General features: G+C 40.8%; 1 protein-coding gene across 1 annotated transcript in view; it reads right to left on the minus strand.

Annotated features, from left to right (window-relative positions):
- DNAH6 (dynein axonemal heavy chain 6) overlaps positions 1–14309 on the minus strand; it is a 244563-nt gene that overhangs the window by 210696 nt on the left and 19558 nt on the right. Inside the window, exon 2 of the mRNA XM_078444658.2 lies at positions 4134–4366. Coding sequence (XP_078300784.2) covers positions 4134–4366 — 233 coding nt within the window. The remainder of the gene's footprint in view (positions 1–4133; positions 4367–14309) is intronic.

A 14309-nucleotide genomic window follows, 5' to 3' on the forward strand; every position in this document is an offset into this window, starting at 1 on the left:
TAAACATATGAAAAGACATTCAACCTTTTTCAAGAAGAATCTTAAATTAAAGCTACTCTGAGACAGCATTTTTCTTGTATTACTGAAGCAACATTTACTAACCAAAATTACAAACGTACATATGTTTTGAGTTGGCGACTCCATTTCTAGGACATCTGCCTACAGATGGAATCTCAAGTGTAGGAGATGGCATATGCACAAGATTATTCACTGTAACACTGTTGTCATAAAAATACTATTTTAAAAACCTAATCTATAAATTTGGGGCTTACTAAATACACTATGGTACATTCATATGGTACATTATGAGCTATAAAGCAAATTGATATAAAAGAACTTTGGGACAGATATGAAATGATCTCCAAGTTATGTATTAAATGAAGCAAGTAAGGGGCAGCAAAGTTTGTTTATTATGCTAGCTTTAGGCTTAGACAGCATAACACATCTCTGAAAGCATACACAACACACTCTTACCATTGATTTCCTCTAGAGTAGGAAGCTGAATAGATGAGGGACAGTGGTAGAAAACAGACTTTAACTGTGTAACTTCTGTACACTTTTTAAAAAAATTTTTTAAATGTTTTTATTTTTGAGACAGAGAGAGACAGAGCATGAGCAGGGGAGGGGCAGAGAGAGAGGGAGACAAAGAAACCAAAGCAGGCTCCAGGCACTGAGCTGTCAGCAGAAAGCTTGAGGCGGGGCTCGAACCCACGGACCGTGAGATCTAACCTGAGCTGAAGTCGGAAGCCTAACCGACTGAGCCACCCAGGCACCCCACTTCTGTACACTTTTAAATGAATTACTTATCTAAGAAGGATGAATTTTAAAGTTTATATGGAAGGATAACCATAGAAAACAGAGAATATATAAAAAATAAGAATGGCGAGGAACCAGTTGCCTTCCATTTACCAAAACATGCTCATTGTAATCAAAACAATGTGGTTAGATCAGTAGAGAAAAGAATCAAGATCTGTAAACAGATCTCGCTATTTTATACGTGATATAGTGAGAAGTTTATACACTATAAAGGTGGTGTTTTAATTTGGTGGGAAAAACGTGGTGCTAGCAAAACGTTTCGAAGAAAATGTTAGTCCCTTTCCTCACACCAGATTTATTTATTTATTTTTTAATGTTTACTTATTTTTGAGACAGAGAGAGACAGAGCATGAACGGGGGAGGGTCAGAGAGAGGGAAACACAGAATCCGAAACAGGCTCCAGGCTCTGAGCTGTTAGCAGAAAGCTTGAGGTGGGGCTCAAACCCATGGACTGTGAGATCATGACCCAAGCTGAAGTCAGAGGGTTAACCGACTGAGCCACCCAGGTGCCCCTCCTTACACCAGATTTAAAAGTTTATGTGAGGGGCGCCTGGGTGGCTCAGTCGGTTAAGCGTCCGACTTCAGCCCAGGTCACGATCTCAGGGTCCGTGAGTTCGAGCCCCGTGTCGGGCTTTGGGCTGATGGCTCAGAGCCTGGAGCCTGCTTCCGATTCTGTGTCTCCCTCTCTCTCTGCCCCTCCCCTGTTCATGCTCTGTCTTCTCTGTCTCAAAAATAAATAAACGTCAAAAAAAAATTTAAAAATAAATAAAAGTTTATGTGAATGAAAGTTTTAAATGTGAAATTACAAAAATAAAGAAGAAAATGTGGGGAAATGCTGCCTGTCAACATATGAGTATAAAGCAGTGGTCAGTGGAGAGAAAATGAAGTCCAATACAAAGTGAATGCTGCAATTCAGATAAGAAGAACAGGACCCTCAACACTAATCCCACAGAGAGGATTAGCAGCAGCCGGTGTGAGGGTGCAGCTTCAGCCACCCCATTCAGACAGCAAAAGGCTGGAAGATATTACAGGAAAACCTCGGAAAGGTGAAAGTGAAATTTAATTTAGGCAGCACATGAGTGCTGGTTTGAGAAACTGGACCTCAAGTAAAATGTGTGTGAATCAAAAGTATGTATATTTTTTCCATTCAACCCAACAGTACTAATCATGGAGCTTTATTCCACAAGAATATAGGCACCGGTACAGATGGATAATAAAATGATTTTGCTGTACCAGTATAAATATTTGTAAAATAAATTTCCCAAAGAGGATGATTTAATCAATTATGGAATATTCATGCAATTGGACACTTTAATAGGATAGGCAACCATTAAAAAGAATGTGTTCTAGAAATATCATCTGACTTGGAGGAAGTCCTACAATGTCTATTTAGGTACAAAAAGCAACATGTAGCAACATTTATGTTTATGTTGTAAAACAAATATCCAAAAGCCTAAATATGTATTTTGTGTGTGTTCATCCATTTGTATAAAACTGAGCATGGAGAAAGGCAAGAGGGATACACACTAGACTGTTGAAAACCTTAGATATAGACAAGGGGGTTGGAGACTGGAGAATTACAAGTAAGGAAAAGATATGAAAGAAGACTAAAACAGGGAAGGGCGGGCAGGAGAGAGGAAGGCAGAGAGAGGAAGAAGGGGGCGAGGGGGAGAGGGAGGAGAAGAGGAAAACAAGGGGGAAGGGAGAAAGGCAGGGGAGGAAAAGGGGGGAGGAGAGAAGGGGTAGCAATCATAAAGAGAACACACCATAGTATGAACTCTATATAAACAAACTAAACTACAGATACCCATACACATGAAATCAGTCACTTGAAGGCAAAGCTACTTTCTCTCTGCTTGATGGAAATTCAGGTATTTTTCACATTATTCCTTATTACTTTTAGTACTGTATGAATTACCATATTCATGTATTAGTTATATTGTTCTAGTCATCTGTTAGTACATTACAAACAGCTTCAAACTTAGTGACTTAAGAAACACCTCCATTTATTTTGCTCAAAAATCTACAATTTAGGCAGAACTCGCTGGAGACAGCTTGCCTTTGCTCCATCAGACCATCAGCTGAGGCAGCTCAAAGGCTGGGGACTGGAGTCATCTAATGGCTTGTTCATTCACATGTCTGGTAGGTGATCCAGGCTATAGACTTGTTCAGATGACATCTCCTTAAGGAGACCTTTGTAGTCACACAATCCAAAGTAGCCTGCCCTTTGTTTCCACCTGTATTATTTTCCTCATAACAGCTATCATTACATGAAACTGCTCGTCTATTTATTGAAGGTTACTAGAATGTCAACAGGCATCTTATCTGCTTTGTTCATTGCTATATTCCCAGCGTATAGCCCAATGCCTGGTGCATAGTAGGTACATAATAAACATTTAATGTACAAGAATTAATTGCCCTGAAGACAAATAGAATAACTTTAATCACCAAGGGTTAATGATACACTTTTGCCAAGTGAAAGTAAATATATTATAGAGAAATAAAGGTAAAAAGTTTCATACTAAATCCACCAGTTACTTAATACTATATTATGGCACATCTGTGCAACAAAATACAGTGTTGCTTTTAGAAAAGATAACTCATTATGCATGGAATAGAAAATTTTCCGTATGTTTAAGTGAAATAAGCACTCTGAAGATCAGTATGTATGGTATAATCTTATATTAAAGATATATGTTTATACACACACAAACACACACATTTAAATAAACATATAAACAGCCTGAAGGGCAGCCATTAACAACAGTAAGTAGTTAATGTCAGAGGGTGGGAGTGATAACTTTCACTTTTTATTCTGTGTACTTTCATTGCTCCTTTACATGGATTTAGAATTATTCAAGGGCATAAATGGATTCTTAAAATTAAGTATTTTCAGACATGCACAAAAATTTTCAGGATACGAGGCATTTATTTTACAAGTAATAAAATGATATATGTATATAACTATGTATATTACTCTTCCTGAAGGTACCAGTATTAAATGGTACCCTAATGTCTAACAGAGCCTTGCAACTTATATAGTTATGTATCTGTATTGCACATTATCCTAGAGAGGATATATCTGCTACAAAACTTTGTTCACCACTGTATCCCCTTACCTTGAACAGTTACCTGGAACTTAATTTTTTTTGAATAGATGTTTACAGGGTTTACGACTTCATAAACAAGTCTTAACTTTTAGGCTTTAATTCCTTTCTTGTTAATTAAGAGTCTAGAAATGACTTCCATCCCCTCCAGAGCAATTTTGCAACTTCCTCTGGAGCCAAAGTGGCTAAAATGCTGGTTTTTGAACTTACCAGAGGCTCTAGTTTTATGGGCTGCTGTCGTTTTCTTGTTCTCTCTTGAGCTTTTGTACTGTGCCTAAACGTCAGGAATTGTGTGTCAGATTCATTTTCTGTGGGTACTATAAAACTCAGTCTTCCCTTTTTTTGTATATTGTTCAGTCTTTCAAGGGTAGGGTTTTCCACCTGCTTTTCAGTATTTTTCAGTTTGGCATCTTTCGCTGAGGTGTGGAATGCCATCCTCACTCCTGGAAAGAGTAGGGTCAGGAAAAGAAAAATGAAAAGTAGAGCAAAATAACTGGGGAAGTGGGTCCAGTAGAAGTGACTTAAGAACCAGGGGGAGCGATTTGCTCACTCCCCAAAGAAAACCCACAAAGTTACCCATTCCTCCCAACTGAGGACTTGAATCAGAGAAATGAAAACGCCTGGCCTTCGAGAAGCCCTGTAGCTGGGGTGGGATCCAGGAATTTGCATTTCTAACAAGTTCCTGGGCGATGCTGCTGCTGCAGATGTCTCTGATTTGGGGACTGTACTGGTCTAGATTTTGAAGGATGAAAAGAAATGCAATTAGTACGGAGATCGATGTTTTTCATGCTTGAATATGCAAAATATCTCCTGGGGAGCTTGTTCAAAATGCAGGTAGCTCTAATCCAGGCAATCCGAGAAATAGAGCCTAGGTACTCAAAAAGCAAAATAAAAAAAACCAAAGGCGGGGGGTGGGGGGGAGGGGGTGGGGTGGGGTGGGGTGGGGGTGGGGGGAAGAGCTGTGGACTAAATCCTAAAACAGTGCTCCTGGGGCTTTTATATGCATGAGAATCTCCTGAGGAAATGGTTAAACTGCACATTCTGATCCATACACTTTGAGTAGCAAGGTCCTAGAACACTAGAACTAGGAGCCCTTGGTAATGGTCTTGCATCCTCACAACCACTCATGCCCACCCCACCAGATGGGTGCAGATACTTTCCTTCAAAATAATACCATAGTGATGAGGGAGCATAAGACAAGCTGAGAGCAAAGTACAAGCTAACAGCACCCTGCTCCCCCAGGTGGGATACATGTGACTCCCTGGACACTCCTCGATGCCTGAGAACAAAGAGAAGGGAAGAAAACAAATGGTTGACTGATAGAGATCACAGTCATGCAGGACGTGAGTCTCCTTCAGTTTACAGATAACTTAGTAAACTGCAAGAAAAAGGCAATCTTATCCATAGCCCCGTCTCCAGAAACCTTAGTTAGATTCCATTTCCTGGAGCCCTAATATCACCTCCATCAAGATGTAAGGGGGTTTAAGTGCTTGCCACGGTGATGTGGGAAACTAAGGCAAATGATAAATTAAATTCCCTTACTGCCCATTGACGAGTCCTTAAAACAGGCAGAGTGACCTTTCTCTAGGAGCTCAGCTGCCTCAAAGATGACACTTTGGTAGGGGCAAAAGGGAATCTTGGCTTAACATTATCCTGACCCACTAGGAACCTGTGAATTTCCTTAAACACATAAAAATTCCTTTGCAAACCTCCTTTATCTTTAACCCCCAAGTATATGTTGGCGATTATACTCCAAGCATATGGCCCCTGATATAAATCTGAAGGGTCTCATGACTGAGGTTTTATTAAACAGTAATAAATGACTTTTTCCTAACAACAGCTAGCCCCTCAAGGTCCTGGAAACCTTGCTTCCAAAATTCCTTAGAGACTTACACTGTCCCTAACCCCCTTTCAGCCTGAAGATATACAATCAGTCACTCTTCACAACCCCAGTGCAGCTCCTTTTGCCCATGGGTCCTGTCCCCATGCTTTAATAAAATCACCTTTTTGGACCAGAGACATCTTCAAGAATTCTTTCTTGGCCATCGGCTCCATACCCCACCATCACCCCCCAAACACCATCAATAGTATATAAGGTCTTGAAACAGGTGTCAGCAGGTTTATGTTTCAATCTAGATCTGTGCTGGCCAATCAAATCCTCCTACACAATTTAAAATTTTCAAGTAGCCATATTAAAAAAAAAAAAAAAACTACCCAAAAAAGGAATGAGTGAAATTAATTTTAATAATGTGCTTTATTTAACATATCCAAAATATTCTCATTTCAACATGTAATCGATATAAAACTTATCAATGTCTTATTTCATCGATTGTTACCACGTCTTGGAAATCCAGTGTGTACTTCACATTTAGAGCAGACCTCAGCTCCGACTCGCCACATGTGGCTAGTGGCTACCACATTGAGTAGCGCAGGTTTGGATTTGACCACTCCGTGTGAGATCTCGGACAAGTCTCCTGATATCTCTATTCCTCACGTTCTACTCCTCTAAAATGATAGGTAGGTAGCAAATGACCACTAAATGCCTTTCCACGGACTTTCTCTGCCTCTCTCAGCCTTTCCTTGTGTGCTCAGAAAGCCAAGCTGTCTCTGGCTTAGAAGTCGGAGCCCAGCCCCACAGCGGGATTCCTCTGGACTCACCAAGTCAGTCTACAGCAGCCACAGCCGCCGCCGCCGCCGAGGGTCTCCAGAGACAGCAAATCCAGGTCTGGTAGCAGAAAGTTGACAGTACCCCAGAATGTTTGCTGTTGCTTAGCAGCCATACCGGTGTGCAATGCGCCTGTGCGCGACTGTCGCCACGGCAACGCCTCAGCCAACTGCAGCTCTAAGTCCCTGAGCGCGCCAAGCAGTTGAGCCAATCAATGTCTTCGGAACATTTCTATGCCGCTGATTGGTGGAGAGTGCGCACACGACGGTAGAGCGAGCGCGGTCCCGCCTCCGCACCCGGAACTGACCGCTGTCTAGGCGGGTAGGCAGGGCAGCCAAAGCAGGTGGTTAGCTGTGTTTGCTCCCTCCCTCTTGCCGGAATCTCTTGTCTGTTTCCCTTCGTGAGGCACTCGAGACTGACTTGACGGTCCTTTAATCTAATTTTCTCTAGTTAAAAGAATCAAGAATCTCCAAAGAGGGAGGTGTGTTGTATAGACAGTTCAAGTCCCGCTCTCAAAGGGAGCTTGGTGGCGACCATCCAGCAACTCTGTCCGACCCACCAACCTCCTCCCAGGAGTGTTCTAAGAGGCAAGGAATGTGAGCATTTCTTTCCCTCAAACTTCACGATCTCAACTGTTCTTTTCCACCTGGAACGTAACCTAGTGTCAGGCCTAGCACGAGTCCGTATTACTTGGTCCGGTGCTCTATCTACCAAAGCAGACTGTGGATCTTGTTCTGGCATTTGGACCCAACCTAATTAAGTCCCCAAACGATTGCTGCTAATGCTTTGTGGAGGCGACCCCACCGAAACCCAATCCAGGTTGCTTACCGAAGATGCCTTATCCCAGTTAGTGATCAGGAGAAGCAGCCCTTTCATCTGCCTTGAGCAAATGTTAATCCAGTTGGCAGAGTCCTGCTTTTCAACCTCCCCTCCAAAATGACGTAATCGCTGCTGGAATCTGTTGTCTTTTTTGTGTTTTTTGGTCCCTCTTTCTTACCTTGATATTTGTTTCTTGCCTTGAATACCAAGCCTATATATGAAGTGCTTGACATATCGTGCGACCTGCATTTTCTCAATCTTAACATATTCAGGTAGGTATTTTAAGTGCTAGGTAGGACATCACCTACAAGACAGAGAATCACATATCCATAGAGCTGGAATGGAGATTACAGATCACTTAATCCAGCTCCCCCATTGATTAATAAGAGAACTGAGACCCAGAGAGAGACCAAGTGATTTACTCCAGGTTAGGCAGCTAGTCATGGCAGAGATAAAACTAGAATACCGGTCTCCTAATCCCTAATTAGGTGCTGGAAACAACAAGGGAGTAACTTCAGTTTAGAAAGAATTCAAAAAAACCTCAAATGTGGATATAAATACGAATTCCCCAGAGATAAAAGATACACACACAAAGCTAATCAGAGCCAATAAAATATAATAATTTATATAAATTAGTAATAAAAGAAATTTAAAGCCAACCCTAAACATTGAAACATAAAATTAGAATAATATCCAGTGTTAGACACATCTATAAAATAAATTTCACTTCAGATGTGCAGTGAATATTTTAATCTGTTCCCTTCAAAATTTACATAGTGGGGACAAAGGCCATTGCTTTCAGTCCCAGAATGGTTTTTGTTGTTGTTGTTGTTTTAAGCAGATGAAGGTGATTGTATTCTAATGTTGCCTTATGCAACTGAGCATTCCAAGAGCCAAGGGGAGTGAGGGGTAGAAGGCATTGACAGAGTTTAATAAAGGTATTGCTATATTAGAAGCTACTTATCAAATCTCTCCAAGCTTATTTTTTAATGTGGTAAGATATCATCTTCATTATCAACTAAATATTTACTAAAGTAGTGCAGACAAGAGTGTTATGTTTATCCCGTTGATTTTTTCATAGTTACTATAAATAATAATAATTGTTACTCTTTATTGGGTGCTCTCTATGTGCCAGGTACTATATTGGGTGCTTTGCATTCGTTCTCTCAAATAATTCCAACAAACGTGAAATTTTCATTTCATAGCTAAAGAACTAGGCTATGAAAGGTTTACGACCTAGGATACAAAAGGTCACATCTTTAACAGTAAAAATAAAAATGCTTAAAATTTATTAAACATTCAGTTAAGATTTATGTGCTGGGCCCTTTGTGAAGTACTTATCACCATTACACTAATCATTGGAATAGCTTTATATTATTTTAAAGGTATTATTGTACCTACTCCACCAAGAGGGAAATTGAGGTTTAAAAAGATTACATGTTTTACCCAAATCACTCTAGAGGTAATAATTGGCAGAGCTGAGAGACAAATCCAGATCTATCAACCCAAATAGTTAAATTTCTTTAAGATTCTAGAGCAAGAATGTTGAATCAGGGAATTCTGCTGCTGGATGTGCATGGAGGACTACATTCTGAAAAATTCCCGAAACACCTATGTATTTGGATAAAACTCCAAGGCACATTATTTTAACTGCACGGCTGAGATTACAGAAATGAGGGAACCCTCCAGTGTTGAAACAACGATGAGATGAAACCAGAAGTAGAAGGCAATCTGCATCACTGAGGACCGTGGTAATTTAAAGAAATAAAAGTAGAACACGGGTAGCAGGCAGGTGCTGAGATGGGTCCCTGGATCTGGACAGAGTGCTTTTGATCTCCCCTGCTTTCGAACCGCTGCTCACCAAGCCTACGAAGGAGCAAGATGCCTTTGGCTTTAAAGTCAGGATGTTTTCCACAACCTCATAAAATCTCCCAGTATAAAACTAATTTCTCTATAGATTTGAACTCGAGACAGACTTCTTATATAAACCAAACAATCTATCTTTCAGATTTAGAATTTTTAGGTCAAACACATGTAAAAAAAATTCAGACAAATGGTGGTGCTTTATATACAGTAACAAGTCTGTTTTGAAGATTTTCCAAATAAGCAGTAAGTTAGGGGCCAGGTAGCTCTGAAAGGTCCAGGCTGAAAGTCTAAAGACCAGATGACAACAAGTGATGGTACCAAAGAAGCAAGGAGAGTCCTGTTAGTGAGCTGGGCATGAGACTGGTTGGTAAGTCAGCCTAGAGATTCAAGAGAGATAGGAATATATCCCAGATATACTATCTGGTTTCTGAGAGACCTTTGGGGAGTGCGGAACACAGCATAGAGGTTCTGGATAAAGGGGTGCATGGGTGGCTCAGTAGGTTGGGCATCCGACTTCAGCTCAGGTCGTGATCTTGCGGTCCTTGAGTTCAGGCCCACACCGGGCTCTGTGCCGACAGCTTGGAGCCTGGAGCCTGCTTCGGATTCTGTGTCTCCTTCTCTCTGCTCCTCCCCTGCTTGCGCTCTGTCTCTCTCTCTCTCTGTCTCTCTGTCTCTCTCTCTCTCTCAAAAATAAATATTTAAAAAAATTAAAAAAAAAAAAAAAGAAGTTCTGGATAAGTTGTTTTATTCACTTGAAGACCTGGTTGGTGGTCCAGTGAAAGTTTAGACACAAACATGTCTGTAGGGAAGAACATTGCTGTACACAGCAAACACAGCCTTGAGTTCACAGTGAGAAACTGCTGGCGTGGAAAGAGACAGGCCTTCTTATAAGGAGGTGGACAGCATGACAAGGGGTGGGGAGAGTTTGAGAGCCAGAGGCCATGTGTCTTTCCAAGGATCATCATTGGGTCTGTAGTCACAATTCTAATTTCACATTCAGCTAGTTTGCTCATGTTATCATCCTTAACATGTCCCTCCCTGCTTAGTTTTATCCTAATATCAAACCTCTAGCTATTCAGTAATGCTTTTGCTGCTAAATTACAGTTATGTCTACTCATAAAAACATATTATCATCCTAATTTTCTGAGCTTATAAAAAGCCAGCTTGCCAACTTGTTTTTATTGTTCCAAATATTCCCTAATAGCCTATAGTAGAGAATCCTGGGCTTAAAATTCTGGGTTGATAACCCCATTTTACAACTAAGGTTCAGAGAAATAAAGTTGCTCTCCCAAGGGCATACAGCCAGTACATTGCCAAGTAACCAGGAATACAGTCACCACATGCCCCAGGCATTCAATTCCTAGGTACTTACCAAAAGAAATGAAAGGCTTCTACATGAGCGTTCCTAGCAGCTTTATTTATAACAGCCAAAGCCTGGAAAAAACAACTCAAATGCCCACCAACAGCTGAGTAGATAGGCAAATTTTGGCACATCCATACTTTGGAATACCACTCACCAATAGAAAGGAACAAACTGTTGGTGCACGCAACACCGGTTGAATAAATAAGCCAGACACAAAAGAACACCTATCGTCTAATTATAATCACATTAAATCTCTAGGAAAGACAAATCTAATCAATAGTGACAGGAAGTAGATCCATTGTTGCTTGGAGCTAGGACTGGGGTCTGGAAGATTGGTAAGGGGAACAAGGAAAATTTTTGGTGTGATGGAAATGTTTTATATCTTGGTTATTTTGGTGGTTGCAGAGGTGTATAAGCTTGTCAAAACTCATTGAACTGTAAATCTTAGAATGTGTGCATTTTATTGTATGTAAATTATAACTCAATAAAATTGAATTAAAAATTATATTCCTAGTGTTACACTTCAAAAGCATAAGCAAGGCTTTCTAAATATACAGATTTAAAGGCTTCACACCAGGCCTGGTAAATAAGAATCTTTGTAATTGGCATCCAAATATATGCTTAAAGCACTTTCAACAATAGTCAAATTATGGAAAGAACCTAAATGTCCATCAACGGATGAATGGATAAAGAAGATGTGGTTTATATATATAATGGAATACTACTTGGCAGTGAGAAAGAATGAAATCATGCCATTTGCAGCAACGTGGATGGAACTGGAAGGTATTATGCTGAGTGAAATAAGTCAGACAGAGAAGGACAGATATTATATGTTTTCACTCATATGTGGATCTTGAGAAACTTAACAGAAGACCATAGGGAAAGGGAAGGGGAAAAAAATAGTTACAAACAGAGAGGGAGGGAGGCAAACCACAAGGGACTCTTAAATACAGAGAATAAACTGAGGCAGGGGGAGAGGGGGAAATGGGTGATGGGCATTAAGGAGGGCACTTGTTGGGGTCAGCATTGGGTGTTGTATGAAAACCAGTTTGACAATAAATTATATTTAAAAAAATAATAAAAATATAAAGAGACATTTGTTAAGTGATCAAAAAAACCCCACACAAACATATGCTTAAAAATCCCTACGGATGAATGAAATTAGCATGTTTGGTTAAGAACTATATCTGCCAGTGAAAATGTATGAAGATGGAAAGATGTTAAATTACATTAAATAGTCAGCTCATAAAACAGTTTGTATAACATGATCACGTTTTTATAAGCACAGGATGTATAAAAACTCAGCAACTATATGGAATAAAACATACAGGTTTATGAGATTTATGGGTATTTTCTGTTATGCCCTGTGCTTTTCTGTATATTTAAAAATAAAAAACTACATACTGCTTTTGTATTGAGAAAAAGGAGTTATTTTTAAATTAGCACAAGAAAATATGAGCATAGGGTGAAGGATCCATGAACATGGCAGAGGCCAGGGCGAGGAATCCTCGTGGGGGATTTAGCCTTTGGTAAAAAGAAAAGGCATCCCATTCCAAGCAGACGGAAGGAAAGTGGGAATGGGTTCGGTGAATTGATGGATTTGGGTCTGATTTCTTCTATTTTCTCTCTGAAGCAGGAGGTCACTTGCTGACATGGATGGAGGTGGGAGTGGTAGAAACTCCATGTAAATTTATTCAGAGAGGTGAAGTGAAGCAGGGGGGAGGGGAGGGGTGTAACTCATCTTTAACCTCAGCTGAAGTTTAATTTCAGGGTCTGTGAACTGCTTAAAACTGTATTCATTCATGTCTGTGGGTGAACATTTGTCGATAGCTGTTCGATTCTCAAAGGAGTCTGTGACCTAAGGCCCCTCAGAGTTGGAAACGACATGCTGGCAAGCTTAGGCCACAGTCAGCCCAGCTTTCTGAGAGGTTGGTTATGATATATTTTGTTACTTTATCACCACCTTGTGGCCAAATGAATGTACTGCCACAGGCGGTTTTGAATCAGAGTTTGAATCTGGGCCATAGTTTCTTACCTTAGATTCAGAAGGGACTTGAGGCATTCTGTGGTCTAATGTCCCACAAGTTATTGGAATTAATAATTACTACACAGTTTTCCTCCCAAATGTTGATCCTGGGTTAACTACGCATGAGTGACCCCAGATAATTTCAATTAAAGATCTTTGCAGAAGTAATCTCTGAGCCAGTGTTGAGTGATTTTGAAAGGCCAAGAGCAGTGGTCCTTAAACTTAGCTGTGTATCAAGACCATTTGGTGAGCTTTGAAAAATTCTGATGTCCAGGCCACATTCCATGCTAATTAAACTCTCTGAGCGAGAGACTCCGGCATCACTACTCTTTTTCCAGGTGCCCCTTCCCCAGGTGGTTCCAATGTACAGCTAAGTCTGAGAGCCTCCAACAAGGCCTTGCAATTCAAGGTGTGATCCACAGACCAGCAGCATCAGCATTGCTGCATTGGAGCTGGTTAGATATGCAGAATCTCAGGTCCTTCCCCAGACCTCCTGAGTCAGTCTGCATTTTAATAATTCCCAGGTGGTTCATTGCATATTAAACCTGAGCAGTGCTATTATAGAGAACAGAATGGGTATCCAATAGATGCACTGGATACTCAAGGCAGGAATGGTGTCCAAAAAGTAGGGTTCTCATTTTTCATAAGTTCCAGGGACGGGGAATGTATGACTTCTGTGCCACGGTTGGAAAGCTCTAATTGTCAGAAAATTCGTTTTTAGTACATGACAAAATCTACTTTCTTGATGGTTTTGCAAACTGCCCCCATAATCTCTTAAACATTTGATCTCTTAAAATGTTTGAGAAAAGTTCTCCCTTTAATCTTCCTTCTTTGAATCCCTCCCTCCCAACCTTCTAGTTCCCTTAATCTATATGTGATATTTTTGCAGAACTCCTAGTAATTCTACACTAAAAATGGCTCTCAGAACTGTCAGTGAGATCCTAGATGTGGCAGCACATAATGAACATAGAAGGAAAATGACCTTCCTTTACCTAGAAATTCTATTCATGACTCTCTTTTCTTCCTGAAAATCAGGTTATTAGTCAGGATCTTTGTTAAATGGTGAATAATAGAGACTCTGTATCCAGCAGACAAATCAATGCTGATGGTCCCAGGGCCTCAGGTCATTCACATGTGACCACTGATGATGTCCTGAGCTCAGAGAGACCACCATGGGAGTCCTAGGCTGAGGGGGTTGGGGCCTGTGCTTTCACTGGAGTCAGATTCCTGCCCCTCTCACCCCCTTCCCCTAGACCACATCATTTATCAAGCCAATCAGGAACGGACAATGCAGCACCTAGAGTTGTCCAGCCAATGAGGGCAGAACCTGAGAAGGAACAAGGGGGAACAGAAGGGGGCGCCAACCAGAACCTTATAAAACAAGGACCCTTGCCTACAGTCTGCGGGCATTCACTTCCGAATGCCCTCTCTCTCTAAAGAGAGCTTCCATACTGTTCTTACTTTCTAATCTTATACTCTGAAAAACTGTTGCCTGCTGTTCATTTTATTTTGTGTCCACCTCTTCATTCTTCAGAGCGGGGAGACAACAAGCTCTGGGTATTAAGGTAAAAAATCCCACAACACCAGGGAACCCACCAAACCTTTCCTGCTGCCTCTGATCTCAGCCTGTTCACTGTCCTCCTGACT

This window comes from Panthera onca, chromosome A3 (assembly GCF_046562875.1).
Source record: "Panthera onca isolate mPanOnc1 chromosome A3, mPanOnc1 haplotype 2, whole genome shotgun sequence".
Taxonomy (NCBI): domain Eukaryota; kingdom Metazoa; phylum Chordata; class Mammalia; order Carnivora; family Felidae; genus Panthera; species Panthera onca.